This window comes from Mus musculus, chromosome 6, assembly GCF_000001635.26.
Source record: "Mus musculus strain C57BL/6J chromosome 6, GRCm38.p6 C57BL/6J".
NCBI classification, from domain to species: Eukaryota; Metazoa; Chordata; class Mammalia; order Rodentia; family Muridae; genus Mus; species Mus musculus.
In genome coordinates this window covers 24,779,847-24,801,266 of record NC_000072.6, presented here as the reverse complement: position 1 = coordinate 24,801,266, position 21,420 = coordinate 24,779,847, and the positions used below count along the sequence as shown (strand labels likewise).

Genomic DNA, 21,420 nt, shown 5'->3' with positions numbered 1-21,420 from the left:
CTGAAAATATATTAAATCGCATACAAAAATAGAATTATCATTTTAAACTTGAGCTATTTGTTAAAAAGTTATAAAATTTTTTCAACATGAAGTAACTAAAAAACAGTTCTACATGTAAACTAACAGACTTGAGGCATTCCATTTTTTAAAAAAGAAGTTTTTATCTTCATATTTATTTGATCATATTGAAAGTAATGACAAACTACTGAAAGCACATTAATTTTCTAGTGATTTTATTTTATTCAGTCTTCATTCTCTTTAAACCAAAACTAATCCCTAAGTAGCCTTGCTTGTAATCAATCTTTGGTAGAAGAATATATAATTTCTCTTTGAAACTCAAAAATAGAATCTTGATTATAAAAATTGAATTACTTTGGTAAAATAGAATCCCATTCATAATCCCAAATTACTGAGGCCTGCAAAAATAATAATAATAATACATCAAACGCTGTGGGTAGAGAAAACTAAGGAGTACTGACTAGTGTCTTCCGTGGAAAAACAAAAATATCTTGTGGCAGATGGTACAGCACATGACCAAGTGTTGTCATAAATAGAAGGCTTTTGCCAGGTAGGAGGTAGAAGGCTGGGTTGGGTTCTACCTTGGCTTTTATACAAACATTGTCACCGACGCACACATTCACGTCTTGTACATTTTTTACATCAGATGTCTCCTTACATGTCATTCTGCTAAAACAGCTGCATTTAAAATGTTCAGAAAAGTATTCTAAGTCTCCAACCCTGGGGTTGCCAAGAACTTCGTACTTTCCAGTTTCCGTTAACATAATATCAAAATGACTTGGGTTCAAGTGAAGATATACATCTGAACTTTCTTTTCTTCTTGAACACATGCCTTTCTCATTACAAAGTGTTTGGCTGCACATTTTGGCTGCTAGGGTAACATTGACTATGTATGGATTCAGGGTCGTCTGCATGTATTTATGTAGGATTGGGCAACCTGCCTGTAAAATAATAAGACAGTCAGCATAATAAGGCACAAGTTCTTATATGAACAGTTAAACTATAGTAAGTCTTAAGGATGAATGAAACATTGGGCCTAACAAGTGGTAGGAAATACTTCACTTTAACAAGCAACAATTTTGTAATGTGTAAGTTTATCAGGCTACTGGAGAATTTTTTAGTTAAGGCTTAACTTATCCTAGCCTTAATTTTCTGCAATAATTCATAAGTTAATCAAAAGAATGGAGTGTTATAGTTGTTAAGACTATGGACTTTCAGGTTAACTTGCCCAATAATAGTACCACCTTCATTAATGGCCATGTCTACCAACCTAGGATATCTCACAACCTTTCTTTTTTTTAATGGTTTTTTTTAATGTTTTTATTTATTTTTTACACTCCAGATTTTACTTCCCGCCCCCCACCCACCCACCCACCCTCTGACTGTTCCACATCCCACACCTCCTCTCTGCCCACTTGTCCCCATGAGGATGTTCCCACCCCCTACCCCTCACTACCCACCCTTTCTGACCTCTAAACTCCCTGGGGTCTCCAGTCTCTTGAGTTGGGTGCATCATCTCACAACCTTTCTAAATCTTAGTTTATTATCTGGATCACTTCAGGAAAATTGGTTGTTTGGTTATGCTTCAGTTCCATCTCTTTTAAATTAGTGACAATTTTGAAGCCTGTCTCATAGAGTCATTGTGAAGATAAATGACAAATGGGTATGGTATCTAACATTTCTTCAGTTAACTCTCAATCATAAAAAGTTGAAGCAAAAACTCTTGTTTGTCAGATGAGTTTATATATCATTAAATATGGCTCCAAAGCTGATGCCTCAAATGATTCCTAGTCAAACGTTTGTAATGACAGTTCTTTGACAAAGTGTGGATTACAGTGAGGAGAAGCAGAAGTAATCCATCTTCACAGTACCATGTTCTACAACTTGGAAATTAGCCTTTAAAATAGATAGGAGACAGTCATAGTCTCTCAGGATGAACAGTTCTAGTGAATGGGCTGAGTTTGGTAGCACATTTGGAAAAAAAGAGAGCGAATACTGGCAGCTCTGGTGTGAATATACACTACTTGATATTCTCCTTGCGTTGACATTCTCTATTGTTGAGTCAGTAATTGCCTGGCAAATATATCTGCCCTCTAGTCCCTAGAGCATAGATTATAGATATAGATATAGATATAGATATAGATATAGATATAGATATAGATATAGATATAGATATAGATATAGAGGTGTGTGTGTGTGTGTGTGTATATGTGTGTGAGTGTCACACTCCAGCAATACTAAGAGAATACAAAGGAACAGGAGTTCAAGATCAGCCTCAGCAACACAGCAAATAATGGCCAACCAACATATGCCACATAAGACGGAAAACATATATACAAGTAACATTATATAGACTGAGTGGGTGATATTTAGGAATATGTATGTATATAGGCATGTATGTAGTAACAATTAATGGAAAAATAGGTCATTAATATTAAGGAATGGGAAAGAGTATTTTGGAGAGTTTACAGGGAAGAAAGGGAAGGTAGAAATAAAATTATAATATAATCTAAAAAATTCTATATAGATTCTTTCTAAATTTATATAGTATAATCTAAAATAAATAAGTAAATAAAAGTAAAATGAATCTACTAACACTGTAACAGAAGATCCAGAACCTTAAGAAGTCCAAGACCTCTAGAAGATAGAAATGATCCTCAGAAACTATCAGTCAAGTGAACAGAAAGACAAGGGTTAAACAAAAAGCAAACTAGAGAAAATGATTTGATGATAGTTTTATATGTACATTTTGGAAAGATTTATACTTTCAATCTAAAACAAAACCACTATATAATTAAACTTTCAGTGGTCACCTTCATGTTATCCATCAATTGCACTAAATGCAGAGTTGGGAGCGGAGCACACTACTATTATACAGCATGAGCATGTAAAGTGAGTAGCATCTATTCTAGAGTGTTCCACCTGTGCAGATACAACAGATATATACAGCCTCAGGCATGGAGGTACACATGAAGGGAAACAGCTGGCTTATTTTGAGCATTATTTCTTTGGAGTTTTGACACAATATATCTTATTATGTCTTTTTATTCTTTAATTTTAATAATGATGGTATTTTACAAGTGACTAACAAAACTCCTGAATATTAAAAAAAAATCAAGTTTTATAAGGTTGGGCTGATAAGGCTGGCTTTTTCTCACTACAGGAAGACAAATACATTTTCTACTTCATAATAAAAGATGCAACACAACGTGACTGGGCAGATTCTGCGCATCTACTGTTTGCCCACCACAGTACTTAATATAGTGCTTAATACTTAACAGAGTACTTTTCTAAATACGATCTCCAAAAACTTTAAGTATAAAATTATTTTTATCTATTTCCAACCAATTCAACTTACCGCACGTTGTGCTAAACTCATAGCATCCCATATTATAATTCCAGAGGTACCCAGAGCAACAATTTCACCAATTGTATTCACAAGGTCATCCTGGCAGAGGAGATAGAGTTAGCAGGAAGTAATAATTGGAAGCATTTACACAGGACAACACCAACAAAGCAAGCACGCTAACCCATCAATAATACTTTAAATGTTTATCTTTTACTTTTTTTTTTTTTTGCTTATTCATTTTCATCCTGCTGACTGCCCGCTCCTTATCACCCCTTCCCACAATCCTTCACCCATTTCCCCTTCATCTTATCCTCTGAGCAGGTGAGCCCCCTGGGTCTCCACACATACACACACATACACACACACACACACTAGTACTTCAAGTCTCTGTGAGGCTAGGTGCTTCCTCTCCACTGAGGTCAGACAAGGCAGCCCAGCTAGAAGAACTTATTGCATGTACAGGCAACAGCTTTTGGGACAGCCCCTGTTCCAGTTGTTCGGGACCCACATGAAGACCAAGCTGCACATCTACTACATATATGCGGGGAGGCCTAGGTCCAGCCCTGTATGTTCTTTGGTTTGTGAATCAGACTCTTTGGGCATTCCTTTACTATTAAAAAAGAGGCTATTATAATTATTTCTTCTGGCAATATCCATAAAATAAAAATAAAACGGTTAAAATATTGTCAGCATTTTATGGTTCTCCATGGCTGCTAACACGTCATATAACTACAATAAGCACTAAAAGTGTAGTAATTCTATCTGTTTGGGAGAATATAGAACAAGCCCTGTTTACATTCTTAAGTGATATACAAATCTAAATTCATGTCCTTTCAAAACATTAATTTTCAGTAAACTGTATTTATGGATACTAGGTCAGAGATGCTTGTTTACCTCTAGAAGGTATTCAGAGGTACGATCAGTAAAAACAAGACGGATATAGACAAAAATCGGGACTGGATCCGATGCATTCCCAACCTTGGACACTCTGATAGCTTCCACAACTCGGTAGCGGACATAGAGGGTAGCTTGTCGATTGGACTTCAAGTCTTTCTTCAAATAGACAGATGGGTAAAGGCCGGTGCTTGCTTTCCATAGCCATTTAAGATTATCATTTCTTTTCTTTTCCACAGCAGGGCACTGCCCATCATACTTAGGGTCTTGAAACTTATTGTTATAACAATCAGGAAATAGATAATAACCCCATAGCTGGTTTGGTCGAAGGAATTTCCCCAGGTGTAAAGTTCCTTCCATAAACTTCCTTCCTGCCTCTTCAAATTGTTGTATGGCTTTCTGGGTGGCTTCTGTGATACTAAGTCCTGGATTAGTTGATTGGACCAATTCAATAGACTTATTCCTGTAGTTATCCTTAGGTTTCCAGTTTCTCAACCAGGTAGGCCTCCATTCTTCCCAGTCAATGATAGCTAAGCCCAATTTGTCGTCTGGAATGTAATGCTCTATGTCAGTCTTAGCTTTGCGCAAATGAGCTTGATAATCGCCCCTCTGAGGTATTCCTCCATAATGTTCTGCTTGGTTTGCATCTATGTGAGGATACAAACCAAGTCGATCAACATAAAATAATGTGACAGGTTGCCCTGTGGCAGTTTTCCGGGGGCTTCCAATTAAAGAGAAGAAGCTCAGATCTATTGGATCATTAACATTTCCTACACAACGTTCAGTTGGGACATTCCAAATCCAAAGGAAAGTTGTATTTGATAAAATTGGTGCTGCCCTATAATCCACAGTCAAGGAGCATGGAATCAAAAGGAAGATTAACACTGTTTGGAATGTGCCCCCAGATTCAACAAAGCTCCCCCAAAAGAGGTGCTTAAATCTCAACTCTCCCATCACAGAGAATAATTACTAAGTAGGCACTTATTCCTTCTTACACACTGTGGTCTGTCCAGTATTTGATGCAAAAGATTAGAAAGACTGTGGCATGAGGCTACTGAGGGAGATGAATGTATGGTGACTGATTTACACTGAAGATTCTTCTTCCTGTGTTACATTTCAGGAATATCTTGGAGCAAGTTAAATCATCCAGAACTGAAAAGAGACAAATATGGAATTCACTGTAGTCACAAGGAGAGGTTTACCAATTCTAATTTCATGCAAGGAGTTTAAATTAATTTCAAAAGACAGGAGACTTTATTTGAAGTACTTAAAACAATACGTTTTTTCCCTTGTGTTGATAAAACTCTGTAACCATCAACACTTAGTTCATCTTCCAACATCAGTCCTAATCCCACAGAAAACTGAATGTAGTTATTTTTCTTACTTCATTCCCAGATATATAGGGTCCTGTATCTATCAGTATTTTAGAAAATACCAGTTAGAGGAATACAAATTTGTATTTACTGGTTGTGAAAATATGCTCTGTCATGATCTGCCAATTTTTGAAAACAACCTGTCTCAGAATTTGAAAAAAAATCCATATTTTGTAATTCTTTTATGTGTGTGTATATATGAACATGACGGTGGCACTGGGAAATGAACCTAAATCCTTGCATATGCTAGGCAAATATTCAATCAGTTAAATTCCCAGTAATTTGTTTGTTTGATTGTTCGTTGACTCATTTATTGGATCATGGTATTGTTAAATTCCCTGGGTGTCCTGGAACTTATAATTCTTGAACTTCAGCCTCCCAAATCCCTGGGATTATTTGTGTACCACCATCGCCACTTCTATTACTTGCTCTTTCTTTCCCACTTCATTATTACTCTTCTGTAGTGGACAGTATGAGAGAAAGGAAAAGTCACTTTTTCCACAGGTAATGTAATGATTGAATATAAGTTGAATATCCTCTTAGAACATTGCCAAATCAAATCTTACAGAGATTTTACTGTTAAAATTAACAAATGACTATATATCAATTGACTCTAGATTTGTTAAGTAAACATGATAGGAATTCTGATCTTTAAACACTGTTTCAAAAAGCAAGACTATGTTGTCATTCTGATTGATGACATACTGAAGTGTGACCGCAATGAAATGGCCTGAGGTAAGAATCAGAGATTAAAACAGAAGGAGTTCTACATTAGTTAAATTGTCCCTTAATCTTGCCAACAAGAGACTATTACTTTGCTTCATCTTAACCTTATCAAAGGTCATATGTTTCATGTGGGCAGACACTAGGACGATGGGGTAACCTTTTCAACTGCTCAATCAGCCCCTGAACCTGAGAATATTTCTGGATGAATCTAACTAGAAGACCATTACTTACATACATACCTACATACATACATACCTACGAAAGTGATAGTAAGTCTTACCCTTTGCACTTTTTCAAAAGTCAGTTATCTGCCTGCCAAAATTCAGTTGCATACCTCTTAATGAATGTGTGAAAAAAAAAATAGCTGAAGTAGAGTTGAACCCCTGCTCTCATATCACATCCAACACAGAAGACTTCTGTGACTTTAAAGAGTATGAAGGTTTCTCTTTACCTACAATGAATTCTACAACATTGACTAGGTATTCTCAAATCCAATGTAACTCTGACCTGATCCTCATAGACACAGAGCTCATGAGCTGACAGCTCAGTACAATATTTCTCTTTCCCATATCAAGAGGCCATCATTGAGTCCAGCAGATTTTGATCAGCTGGGTAAACATTAAGTTTCCCCCAGCCCTCTCTTCGGGCTTTATTACTTTCCTTAAACACAGAATTTCTGGAGACAGGTTTAGCAGATTGTTGTAATCGATGCTGCAAATTACAAGAGTAGGGAGATACATAGGATCAGTTTGTAAGAGAAGCTAGTTAAAGCTTCAAACCTTCCCCAGGTGAACCTCGATCCAGAAATCTTCACAAGATCTATGACCTGAGAATTCCTTAATTCTTTCAAGGTTTTATAGTGACTTTATTGCATAGGCATGGTGGAAGCATTGATAATAACTATGTAAAATGAGAACAGACAAAAAATACCTAAAAATTGTCTATGAACTGGTGGCAAGGCCTGACACTCCCCTTTATCTCTTGGTGGAACTCATTCCCATCATACTTGGTATGGAACAACACCTTTGGAAAAAAGAGTTATCTTTCTCTATCAAAGAAGGGGAATTCTGGGGATATATGACATATTCAAAAGCAAAATCCAGAAAAATGAAAGTTTCTATGACTTTCAAGAAGGAATAGAAAATTTTGATACCAGGGAAAAATTATGAACCAGGAACAAAAGTTTGAAAAATAACAATTTATGTACAACAATGTCATATTTATATATTAATTTGTTTATACTGAGTATAAGTGAATGTATATTCAGTATAAACCAGCTTGGTATATCAAACTGTATAAACCAGTTTGATAGACAATATTTTTGGTACCAGAAACATTTGAATTTGAATTAAAAAAAAAGCCACTGTAATTAATAATTCACAGGAAGGTTATTTATTGTCTTCAACTTAATCTCTTTAACAACAAGAAAATAACTCTTGCCTAAGTATTCCTTAACTAATATCTATAATTCCTGTACTGTACTAAGCAGTTGAATTTTCTAGGAAGAATCAAGAAACATATAGTTGGACTCAATTCTCAAAGTCAGCTTACCCATACTTTTCAACTTTGCTGCATTTTACAAATGTTTTCACTTACATCTTGAACTACAAAATATTGAGCAATGGTGGCACACACCTTTAATCTCAGCACTTGAGATCCAGAGGCAGGCAGACCTCTAGGAGTTCAAGGCCAGCCTTGTTAACAGAGCAAGTTCTAAGACAGCAAGGGCTACACACAGAGAAACCCTGTCTTGAAAAACCAAACTATATATAATTTTATATATATTATACTGGGGTCTGGAGAGGACTCAGCAGTTGAGCACTAACTGCTCCTCCAGAAGTCCCGAGTCTAATTCCCAGAGCCATCTGTAATGAGATCTGATGACCTCTTCTGTTGTGTCGAAGACGACAGTGTACTCATATACATAAAATAAATAAATGTTTTTAAAATATGTGTATATTTGTATATATAAACTAAATAATATATAAAATATATAAATATATAAAATATATAAAAGCCAAGTTATATATAATCGTATATATTATATAGATAATCCATGTGTATGTGGATTATAAAGAACTATATGCATAGGTTTATATATATTATGTGTATATATACATATATTATGTATTATATATATGCATATATAATATATATGGACTTTAAATAACTATATCTATGGATTATATATAATCCATGCATATATAGGTATATGGATTATAAAGAACTATGTGTATAGATCCCTTATATTATAAGAATGTATATAAACCTCTTGGGGTAATGGCTATGAAGAAATTCATAATACAACACCCTAAAACATAATGATGTGGCATTTTAAGCTAATGAGAATTGATCAAATGCGTATGATAGGGGCTTTCTGATCTATCCCAGAGCAAAATATCTATCATAAAGGGGCTCTCCTCTTTGTACTAAGAACATGTCTCGTAAGTGGAGACTGGGTGGCTGTTAAAGAGAATCAGTGCTGTTAAAGAGAATCAGTGCTGATAAACTCACTTCATGCCCTATATTGTCAGTTAGTTTCTACAGATGTCTTCTGGTCATTGACACACATTCCTCCCTCTAGAAATGTTCACTGATCTCACTTGATCTTCATAATTAATTTTTCTTTAAAAGAAAAGGATCTTGGTTGTAGATATTTCTTTAGATCAGTGTTTCTCAACCATTCTAGCAAACCTCTATCTCAAAAATAATAATAAACCATTACAATTCTCAATAGTAGCAAACTTATAGTTATGAAGTAGCAAAAAAAATAATTTCATGGTTGTGGGTCCCCACAACATGTGGAACTGAATTAAAAGGTTGTAGCATTACACAGGATGCAAACCACAGCTTTACAGGTTTTTTTCCTATCAAGTTTTCTATGGCTGTGGAAAAAAATACTGAGTAATATTTTGCCTTGCTTCCATTTACCTGTCAGTTCAAGTTATCATGATCCACAGATACAGAATTTCAGAGACAAGATAAAGCTTCTTTCTTTTGCTTTGGCTCTAACAAAATGAGTTACTATTGCCTAAGATAGACTGCGTACTCGACAAGTTACAGGTAACATTTGGAGACACAGAGTCAGCAAAAGGCAAGATGCTTTTACTACATCAGCCTCCTGGTGCTCTGCCTGTAGAGTATGGACAGTTAAAGCAATGCTGTTACTGGAGCGTGCTAACTTGCTGAAGAGGATCCCTCGCCTCTTGTTCTATCTCATCTGTACTTTTAGAGTCTGTCATGCTGGTATTGGTACCTAGAAACCTATACATTTCTAATCTCTTCTGATATTCCAATCATACATGGACATAAAATTGTTACGATGTTTCAAACCATGGTAGGCTAAGGCATGAAAGTCAATTGGTTCTATCCTAGCATCTTTGAATCTTGAGTTCCTGAGTTAAATGGATTTTAAAGGGGCTTAAATGGATACTTTGACACTACCACTTGAAAATTATGACAACTGTAACACAGTAGGGGCATCAGTGAGAAAATATACCTTCCACTGAGTGACAATTCTTTCATCACTTTCACCTAAAGAAAAAAAGAAGAGAGAGAAAATCAAGAAGTTTATAAAAAGCATGTATACTGTTACCTTGCTGGAAACTTAAAATACCTGCCTACCATCTGCATCTCCATCATAACAAAAGAAACACTTCTTAATTCATGTGAGCCATGGTCAATCTAAATCTACTTCAGCACTCTTAGAATAAGCCAAGGGGAAAGCCAGAGCAAATTCCAAGATTCTAGGAACAGATGACATCACAAAGTGAACTGATTCTCCCAAGCTCACAGACCACCCCTTTCCCTCTTCCTTCAACTCTCCCATCCTTTCAGGGGAAACAAAAATTTCCTGATTCACTTCTTTCCTATGAAGTCTGGCTGATATACTTTTCTCAATCTATTCAGCTTTCAGACATGTGACTCTCCTTTTAACTGTATTGTTTTCTGAATTAATCACAAAAATCATACAACCCAAAACCTTGCCATATTAACAAATCCTTGCAGTAATTGCAGCATGTAGGTAGCATGAAACATTATGTCATTAGCTTTCATCCCTGCAATTCTACTAGATACTCACAGTGAGCATCTAGTAGAACTACTGTTAAGATGGTTTGATTAAAACTGGATAGCATTTGTGACCAGAGAGTAGCATCCTGCTACCTTTCCTCCTGTTGAAACTTCATGCCTAGGAAAATCTCCAGTGAAACACAAGTCTGTTTCCTGTTCAGAAGATGACAGTGAAAGATTTTTATTTGCTTTTATGGAAAATAGACTTGGCTTTTCTATTTTCATTATGCAGGACAATAATGTAATTAAAACCCTATGATTGGTTTCACAGGCTGTATTTCAAATTCTTGATTAAGACCCAAGTTGTTCTAAAGTGTATGTATTATGTTTCTGCTAAATATGCAGATACATCAGACAACTCACATAACATGGAATAACTTAGCTCTTCCCCTGACTAGGCTGCCTAATTCTAAAATACATACATTAAAAGATCAAAGCTCTGGAGTTGGCCAGAGTGGTAGCTCACCTTACCTGTTTTTCTTCTATTAATCTGCCTTATTTCAATTCATTCCCTAGATGAACCTAAAAAGGGTATTTAAAAAAATACTTATTCTCCTCCCCTATATCTGACACATGGAAAGTGCTGAATAAGTCTAATAAACAACAATAACAATAAATATAATAAAACAATAAATCATTATATTGTTAGTAAGAATGTCCCTTGACCCCACCATCATCTATATATAATACCGTACCATGAATGAAAAATAAAACTTCTTCTGTATGACAAAGGACACTGTCATTCTCACAAAGCAGCAGGACACAGAATGGGAAAAGATCTTTACCAATTACACATCTGGTAAAGGATCCCTGCCTTGCTCAACCTTCATCAGAGAAGCCTCTTATAGTAGATGGGAAGACCCACAACTGGACTGTATGCTGAGAATAAGAGACTTTGAAACACCCAGTGTTAAATGAGATGTCTCCATCAAAAATCCCTCCCCTCAAGGGTCAAGGAGCTATGTGTAAGAGGAAATGCAAAGACTTTAAGAGCCAGAGGGGATGAATGACTCCAAGGAAATAGAATCTTCCAGACACAACAGGATGGACAAACAAATGAATTTATAAAGACTATGACAGCATGCATAGGGCCTGTACATGTTCAAGTCAGACAGGGTCCAAGTACTCAGAGGGGGAAGCAGAAATGGCTCCCACACCTAACTGAGAAGCTAGCTCCAATTAACACTAGCAAAGGAAAGCTTAGTTTTCTCCAGTGGAGTCTCACTAGGTATAGTAAACACACTTAAGGGTAAGGCCCTTACCCAGCAATAAATGGCCAACACTAAACAAACTCAGTACAATTTTTGTAGACTTTGAGTCTCAAATTACCTTGTTTGAACACTTTTTATATTATTGGTCTTTTGCTTGTATACTTTGGTTTCACTTTTAATGATCCCTGGTGTTTTGTTTTGTTTTGTTTCTTTAAGTGTGGGGGTGTATTTCTGTTGTTATTTTTGTTGTTGGTGGTGTTGTAGTTTGAAGGTTTTTTGCTCTTCTTTTTTTTTTAAAGAGAGAAAAAAAGAAAGGGTATGAAGTTGGGTATATGAGAAATCTGGGAGGAGTTGGAGGGAGAGAAGTGTGAACAGAATATATTATGTAAAAAAACTATTTTTAATAAAAAGTAAATAAATATAGTTAAATAAAGTTAATTTTAAAAAAGTAAAACTTCGCCCTTCTGGCCAACTGCAGCACCTGGGTCCCTGGCCCAGGGAGTCTCTGGACACCCGCAAGGACACACACAGGATCCGCCACGGGATCCTAAGACCTCTGGTGAGTGGAACACAGCGCCTGCTACAATCCAATCTCGAGGGAACTGAGACTGCATTAATTAAGGAAGCAGATAACCCAGCCTGATCCAGGGCTCAAGTCCCTTCCGGCCCACTGCAGCACTGGGGTCCCTGAGCCGGGAGTCTCCGGACACCCACAAGGACCCACACAGGATCCGCCACGGGATCCTAAGACCTCTGGTGAGTGGAACACAACTTCTGCCAGGAGGCAGGTTCAAACACCAGATATCTGGGCACCTTTCCTGCAAGAGGAGAGCTTGCCTGCAGAGAGTACTCTAACCACTGAAACTAAGGATAGAGCTAGTCTCCCAGGTCTGCTGATAGAGGCTAACATAATCACCTGAGGAACAAGCTCTAACCAGTGACAACTATAACAACTAGCTCCAGAGAATACCAGATGACAAAAGGCAAATGTAAGAATCCTACTAACAGAAATCAAGGCCACTCACCATCATCAGAACGCAGCACTCCCACCCCACCTAGTCCTGGGCACCCCAACACAACTGAAAAGCTAGACCTGGATTTAAAAGCATATCTCATGATGATGGTAGAGGACATCAAGAAGGACTTTAATAACTCACTTAAAGAAATACAGGAGAACACTGCTAAAGAGTTACAAGTCCTTAAAGAAAAACAGGAAAACACAACCAAACAGGTAGAATTCCTTATAGAAAAACAGGAAAACACATCCAAACAGGTGATGGAAATGAGCAAAACCATACTAGACCTAAAAAGGGAAGTAGACACAATAAAGAAAACCCAAAGTGAGGCAACTCTGGAGATAGAAACCCTAGGAAAGAAATCTGGAATCATAGACGCGAGCATCAGCAACAGAATACAAGAGATGGAAGAGAGAATCTCAGGCGCAGAAGATTCCATAGAGAACATCGGCACAACAATCAAAGATAATACAAAACGCAAAAAGATCCTAACTCAAAGCATCCAGGAAATCCAGGACACAATGAGAAGACCAAACCTACGGATAATAGGAGTTGATGAGAATGAAGATTTTCAACTTAAAGGGCCAGCAAATATATTCAACAAAATTATAGAAGAAAACTTCCCAAACCTAATCAATGACATGCCCATGAACATACAAGAAGCCTACAGAACTCCAAATAGACTGGACCAGAAAAGAAATTCCTCCCGACACATAATAATCAGAACAACAAATGCACTAAATAAAGAGAGAATATTAAAAGCAGAAAGGGAGAAAGGTCAAGTAACATATAAAGGCAGACCTATCAGACTTTTCACCAGAGACTATGAAAGCCAGAAGAGCCTGGACACATGTTATACAGACACTAAGAGAACACAAATGCCAGCCCAGGCTACCATACCCGGCCAAACTCTCAATTACCATAGATGGAGAAACCAAAGTATTCCACGACAAATCCAAATTCACACATTATCTTTCCACGAATACAGCCCTTCAAAAAATAATAATAGAAAAAAAAAAAACAATACAAGGACGGAAATCACGCCCTAGAAAAAGCAAGAAAATGTAGTCTCCCCTCCCCCAGCCTGAAACCTGCTTGCTCAGGGGTGGAGCTTCCTGCTCATTCGTTCTGCCACGCCCACTGCTGGAACCTGCGGAGCCACACACATGCACCTTTCTACTGGACCAGAGATTATTCGGCGGGAATCGGGTCCCCTCCCCCTTCCTTCATAACTAGTGTCGCAACAATAAAATTTGAGCCTTGATCGGAGTAACTGTCTTGGCTACATTCCTTTCACTCGCCACCTAGCCCCTCTTCTCTTCCAGGTTTCCAAAATGCCTTTCCAGGCTAGAACCCAGGTTGTGGTCAGCTGGCCCGACACAACAAGAAAGTAATCCCTCAACAAGCCAAAAAGAAGACAGCCACAAGAACAGAATGCCAACTCTAACAACAAAAATAAAAGGAAGCAACAATTACTTTTCCTTAATATCAATGGACTCAATTCCCCAATAAAAAGACATAGACTAACAGACTGGCTACACAAACAGGACCCAACATTCTGCTGCTTACAGGAAACCCATCTCAGGAAAAAAGACAGACACTACCTCAGAGTGAAAGGCTGGAAAACAATTTTCCAAGCAAATGGTCTGAAGAAACAAGCTGGAGTAGCCATTCTAATATCGGATAAAATCGACTTCCAACCCAAAGTTATCAAAAAAGACAAGGAGGGACACTTCATACCCATCAAAAGTAAAATCCTCCAAGGGGAACTCTCAATTCTGAATATCTATGCTCCAAATACAAGGGCAGCCACATTCATTAAAGACAGTTTAGTAAAGCTCAAAGCACATATTGCACCTCACACAATAATAGTGGGAGACTTCAACACACCACTTTCATCAATGGACAGATCGTGGAAACAGAAACTAAACACAGTGAAACTAACAGAGGTTATGAAACAAATGGATCTGACAGATATCTACAGAACATTTTATCCTAAAACAAAAGGATATATCTTCTTCTCAGCACCTCACGGGACCTTCTCCAAAATTGACCATATAATTGGTCACAAAAAAGGCCTCACAAATACAAAAATATTGAAATTGTCCCATGCATCCTATCAGACCACCATGGACTAAGGCTGATCTTCAATAACAACATAAATCAAGGAAAGCCAACATTCACGTGGAAACTGAACAACACTCTTCTCAATGATACCTTGGTCAAGGAAGGAATAAAGAAAGAAATTAAAGACTTTTTAGAGTTTAATGAAAATGAAGCCACAACATACCCAAACCTATGGGGCACAATGAAAGCATTTCTAAGAGGGAAACTCATAGCAATGAGTGCCTCCAAGAAGAAACTGGAGAGAGCACACACTAGCAGCTTGACAGCACATCTAAAAGCTCTAGAGAAAAAAGGAAGAAAATTCACCTAAGAGGAGTAGATGGCAGGAAATAATCAAACTCAGGGGTGAAATCAACCAAGTGGAAACAAGAAGAACTATTCAAAGAATTAACCAAACGCAGAGTTGGTTCTTTGAGAAAATCAACAAGATAGATAAACCCTTAGCTAGACTCACTAAAGGGCACAGGGAAAGCATTCTAATTAACAAAATCAGAAATGAAAAGGGAGACATAACAGCAGATCCTGAAGAAATCCAAAACACCATCAGATCCTTCTACAAAAGGCTATAATACTCAACAAAACTGGAAAACCTGGACGAAATGGACAAATTTCTAGACAGATACCAGGTACCAAAGTTAAATCAGGATCAAATTAATGATCTAAACAGTCCCATATCCCCTAAAGAAATAGAAGCAGTCATTAATAGTCTCCCAGCCAAAAAAAAGCCCAGGACCAGATGGGTTTAGTGCAGAGTTCTACCAGACCTTCAAAGAAGATCTAATTCCAGTTCTGCACAAACTATTCCACAAAATAGAAGTAGAGGGAACTCTACCCAACTCATTCTATGAAGCCACAATTACTCTGATACCTAAACCACAGAAAAACCCAACAAAGATGAAGAACTTCAGACCAATTTCCCTTATGAATATCAATGCAAAAATACTCAATAAAATTCTCTCTAACCAAATACAAGAACGCATTAAAGCAATCATCCATCCTGACCAAATAGGTTTTATTCCAGGGATGCAGGGATGGTTTAATATACAAAAATCCATCAATGTAATCCATTATATAAACAAACTCAAAGACAAAAACCACATGATCATCTCTTTAGATGTGGAAAAAGCATTCTACAAGATTCAACACCCATTCATGATAAAAGTCTTGGAAAGATCAGGAATTCAAGGCCCATACCTAAACATGATAAAAACAATCTACAGCAAACCAGTAGCCAACATCAAAGTAAATGGTGAGAAGCTTGAAGCAATTCCACTAAAATCAGGGACTAGACAAGGATGCCTACTTTCTCCCTACCTATTCAACATAGTACTTAAAGTCCTAGCCAGAGCAATTAGACAACAAAAGGAGATCAAGGGGATACATATTGGAAAAGATGAAGTCAAAATATCACTTTTTGCAGATGATATGATGGTATATATATATAAGTGACCCTAAAAGTTCCACCAGAGAACTCCTAAACCTGATAAACAGCTTCGGTGAAGTAGCTGGATATAAAATTAACTCAAACAAGTCAATGGCCTTTCTCTACACAAAGGATAAACAGGCTGAGAAAGAACTTAGGGAAACAACATCCTTCTCAATAGTCACAAATAGTATAAAATATCTTGGTGTGACACTTAACTAAGGAAGTGAAAGATCTGTATGATAAAAACTTCAAGTCTCTGAAGAAAGAAATTAAAGAAGATCTCAGAAGATGGAAAGATCACCCATGCTCATGGATTGGCAGGATCAACATTGTAAAAATGGCTATCTTGCCAAAAGCAATCTGCAGATTCAATGCAATCCCCATCAAAATTCCAACTCAATTCTTCAACGAATTAGAAAGAGCAATCTGCAAATTCATCTGGAACAACAAAAAAACTAGGATAGCAAAAACTCTTCTCACGGATAAAAGAACCTCTGGTGGAATCACCATGCCTGACTTAAAGCTGTACTATAGAGCAATTGTGATAAAAACTGCATGGTACTGGTATAACGACACACAAGTAGACCAATGGAAAATAATTGAAGACCCTGAGATGAACCCACCCATCTATGGTCACTTGCTCTTTGACAAGGGAGCAAAAACCATCCAGTGGAAAAAAGACAGCATTTTCAACAAATGATGCTGGCATAACTGGCAGTTATCATGTAGAAGAATGAGAATTTATCCATTCCTATATCCTTGTACTAAGGTCAAATCTAAGTGGATTAAGCAACTCCACATAAAACCAGAGACAGTGAAACTTATAGAGGAGAAAGTAGGGAAAAGCCTTGAAGATATGGGCACTGGGGAAAAATTCATGAATGGAACAGCAATGGCTTGTGCTGTAAGATCAAGAATCGATAAATGGGACCTCATAAAGTTGCAAAGCTTCTGCAAAGCAAAAGACACCATCAATAAGACAAAAAGACCACCAACAGATTGGGAAAGGATCTTTACCTATCCTAAATCAGATAGGGGACTAATATCCAATATATATAAAGAACTCAAGAAGGTGGACTCCAGAAAATCAAATAACCCCATTAAAAATGGGGCTCAGAACTGATCAAAGAATTCTCACCTGAGGAATACCGAATGGCAGAGAAGCACCTGAAAAAATGTTCAACATCCTTAATCATCAGGGAAATGCAACTCAAAACAACCCTGAGATTCTACCTCACACCAGTCAGAATGGCTAAGATCAAAAATTCAGGTGACAGCAGATGCTGGAGAGGATGTGGAGAAAGAGGAACACTCCTCCATTGTTGGTGGGATTGCAAGCTTGTACAACCACTCTCGAAATCAGTTTGGCGGTTCCTCGGAAAATTGAACATAGTACTACTGGAGGATCCCGCAATACTTCTCCTGGGCATATATCCAGAAGATGTCCCAACGGGTAAAAAGGACACGTGCTCCACTATGTTCATAGCAGCCTTATTTGTAATAGCCAGAAGCTGGAAAGAACCCAGATGCCCCTCAACAGAGGAATGGATACAAAAAATGTGGTACATTTACACAATGGAGTACTACTCAGCTATTAAAAAGAATGAATTTGTGAAATTCCAAGGCAAATGGTTGGACCTGGAGGGCATCATCCTGAGTGAGGTAACACAATCACAAAAGAACTCAAATGATATGTACTCACTGATAAGTGGATATTAGCCCAGAAACTTAGTATAGGGAGATATAAGGTACAATTTGCAAAACACATAAAACTGAAGAAGAACGAAGACCAAAGTGTGGCCACATTGCCCCTTCTTAGAATTGGAAACAGTCACCCATGGAAGGAGTTACAGAGACAAAGTTTGGAGCTGAGACAAAAGGATGGACCATCTAGAGACTGCCATATCCAGGGATCCATCCCATAATTAGCCTCCAAACGATGACACCATTGCATACACTAGCAAGTGTTTGTTGCAAGGACCATGATATAGCTGTCTCTTGTGATACTAGGCCGGGGCCTAGCAAACACAGAAGTGGATGCTCACAGTCAACTATTGGATGGATCACAGGACCCCCAATGGAGGAGCTAGAGAAAGTATTCAAGGAGCTAAAGAGATCTGCAACCCTGTAGGTGCAACATTATGAACTAACCAGTACCCCGGAGCTCTTGACTCTAGCTGCATATGTATCAAAAGATGGCCTAGTTGGCCATCAATGGAAAGAAAGGCCCATTGGACAGGCAAACTTTATATGCCCCAGTACAGGGGAACTCCGGGGCCAAAAAAATGGGAATTGGTAGGTAGGGGAGTGGGGGGGGGGGTGTGGGGGACTTTTGGGATAGCATTGGAAATGTAATTGAGGAAAATACGTAATAAAATAAAAAAGTAAATCTTCCTCAGGGATGTTTTAAAAGTTAACCTTTTAACTTAATCCATTAAGAATTTGTTTTGATGGAAATTAACAACTTCAGGAAATGTATGCCACAAGAGAATAGATCTGATGAGGCTGAGCCCTAGTTATGATTCTCAGAACCAAACTTTGTGATCCTCAGAGGCAACCTGCATCAGGAAGACTTCACGGATCAGGACTTGCTCAACACATCAGACTGACTCAACCTTTGAATGTGTTGCATTCATTTGACTACTTGGCAACTTTGAGATGGAACCTCTTCAAGGTTGGGCTTTAAGTTGTCTTCCCTTGACCCAATTGAAATGGTCTTCTCTTCTTTAAGATGTAATTTTACTTTTAATAAATCTGTTCTTTTTACATGGATTGATAGAATAAGTAAATTCAAATAATAGTAGCAAAGTATTTTTGATGCAGAATCCAGACATTTTTTATAATGTTGGGTATTTTTACATTAGCCTAACCAAACAAGGGCATGGTATGATACCGATTGTCCAAACTACATTATCTTGAGTCACCCAATAAAGAAATCTCTGTGCTTATTTGTGAGGGAGTTTCTAGAGTGGGCTAGCAGATAGAAAGACCCACAGTAGATGTGAGTGGCACCGTTTTGTGGGGCAGAATTGGAGCCTGAGTAGAGAACAGTCTGCACAGCGGCATCCATTGCTCAGCTTTCCTCATGCAGACCTAGTATCTCAGGATGCTCATGTTGCTTCCCACTGCCATGCCTTCCCCCACAATGGACTCTACCATCAGACTGTAAAGCAAAGGCATCCTTCTAAAGTTGCACATGTCAGAGGTTTGATCACAGAAATAATTAAAGGAACTAGTACATAAAACTAGTACCAAGAATTGGGGCACTGTTGCTTTGATATGTGGTACTAGTTAGTGATACCCTAGTATAGTGTAAGCAGAGCTAATGGTCCATTCTAGTCAGATCCTTGAAGACAGGCACAATAAGAAAGATGCAGGCCGTAGGGTTCCAGAAGATAAACAGGACTCAATCATGGACTTGACTAAAAACCTTCTTACTGAATTCTGGTAAAGACTATGAGTGCATTCTGCACATGGCCTGAGAACTTGAGTGTGGCTGAATTAAAAAAAAAAATAGTGGATTGTTTTGTTTGCCTTTGAAATCTCAAAACAAGGTAATATGCAGGCTCTGTCATAGCTAGTGTTTGTGGGCCTACAGAAAGAAGAGAAAATAGTAAACCAGAAAGATTACTAATCATCTCAACTGAATAGAACAAGCAAAGAGCTTAAAGTTACAGACAAAGTGCTTGTGGAGGCAGGACAGGAAGGAGGTATGGAATGTGGAACAGTCAGAGGATGGACTGGAGGTGGGAATAAAATCTGGAATGTGAATGAATGAATGAATGAATGAATGAATGAATAAATAAATAAATAAATAAATAAATAAATAAATAAAATATTGTAAAAAGCGTCAAGTTGATAAAGGGTAGGTTTGTGGTGGCTAACATTTATTGTAACCATGGCAGTTTCTAGAAACATCTGGGAGATAAATCTATAGTCATGTGATAAGGTAGTTTCCTTAGGTTAATTGCCATAGAAAGACTCATCCTGCAGGTGGGTGGTACTTGACTGGAGAGAGAGAGAGAGAGAAATCAGCTTAGGCCAGCATTCCTCACTTCCTCCTGACTCTGAATACAATGTGGTTGTAACAGTCACAAGGCCTCCCTACCATAATAGATTACATCCCAAATTGTAAATAAAGTAAGTTATTCACCCCTGAATTGTTTCTAGTAGAGTATTTGGTCAAAAGATAGGCAGGCAGGCAGGCAGGCAGGCAGGCAGGCAGACATGACCACGTGCTTCTGTTTCACAAAAGGAAAGGGAAAACAGTGAACAAAAATCATAAAAGCAATCATTAGAATTGCTCCTCAGCACAAAAGGTCAACCAATATGCTTTGTCTATTAACATATTTTATATGCATAGATATAAGCTATCATCAATAAGGAGCACAGTCGTTCTAGAATAAATCATAAGTACACAGCAGACACTACACAAAGAGGAAAATGAACCACAGCGTCAACCTCACAATGCCTTTCTAAGGATGCTTTAAAGTTCATACTTCTCTCTGCACACGACTGCACAAAACCGAATGACCCTGTTTCTTATGGAAGAGAAAGCTACACAAGACTTTATTTTTTCGTTGTGGGGTTTTTTTTTCTTTCTTTCTCAGCAGGAAGAGGGCAGAAGCCTCCTCCAGGTATTCTCACTTGAGACAGAAGAAAAGGGAGAGCAGCACAGGCTCGACAGGTGAGAATCCGAGGAGGTAGTAACAGGCAAGTGGCCCTGGAACTCACCAAGTGGAAGAAGACAGAGAAGGAAGAAACTTTGAGCAGTCTGGGGAAGTTGGCTATGAAAATATCCAGAGATTTTTACATGATGTTGTTATGTTTAGGCTGATGGAAGAACATGAAGGAGAGATAAGAGCTTTATAATAGCTAGTCCTTTGCTTTAAAATAAGCACACCAAAAATAAAATACGTTAAAAAAAAATAAAAACAGGGCTGGGAAAATGGCTCAGCACTTAAGAGCACTGGCTACTCTTGCAGAGGACTTGGGTTCAATTCCCAGCACCCACATAGCTCACAACTGTCTGTAACTCCAAGTTCAAGGGATCCAACACCCTCACACAGACATACAGGCAGACAAAACACCAATGTACATACAAATAAATCTTTAAAATAAATAAATAATAGATAGGTAGATAGATAGATGATAGATAGATAGATAGATAGATAGATAGATAGATAGATAGATAGATAGATAGATAGAT

The 21,420-nt window shown here is 37.8% G+C and overlaps 1 protein-coding gene across 3 annotated transcripts; it reads right to left on the bottom strand.

Annotated features, from left to right (window-relative positions):
• Window positions 1–218: 218 nt before the first annotated feature.
• On the bottom strand, window positions 219–10,079 carry Spam1 (sperm adhesion molecule 1). 3 transcript variants are annotated; one of them, NM_001079875.2, is made up of 5 exons: window positions 9,985–10,079; window positions 9,860–9,894; window positions 4,262–5,413; window positions 3,377–3,466; window positions 219–959 (listed from the first exon to the last, which is right to left on the bottom strand). In NM_001079875.2, the coding sequence occupies exons 3-5, from the start codon at window positions 5,213–5,215 to the stop codon at window positions 465–467; spliced, it is 1,539 nt and encodes a 512-aa protein (NP_001073344.1). In that variant the 5' UTR covers window positions 5,216–5,413; window positions 9,860–9,894; window positions 9,985–10,079; the 3' UTR covers window positions 219–464. The 3 variants fall into 3 exon arrangements, with proteins under 3 accessions (NP_001073344.1, NP_033267.2, XP_006505088.1); NM_009241.3 differs by lacking the exon at window positions 9,860–9,894 and having other exon boundaries at window positions 9,956–10,079; XM_006505025.3 differs by lacking the exons at window positions 9,860–9,894; window positions 9,985–10,079 and adding an exon at window positions 9,292–9,375 and having other exon boundaries at window positions 221–959.
• Between the last annotated feature and the right edge of the window lie 11,341 nt (window positions 10,080–21,420).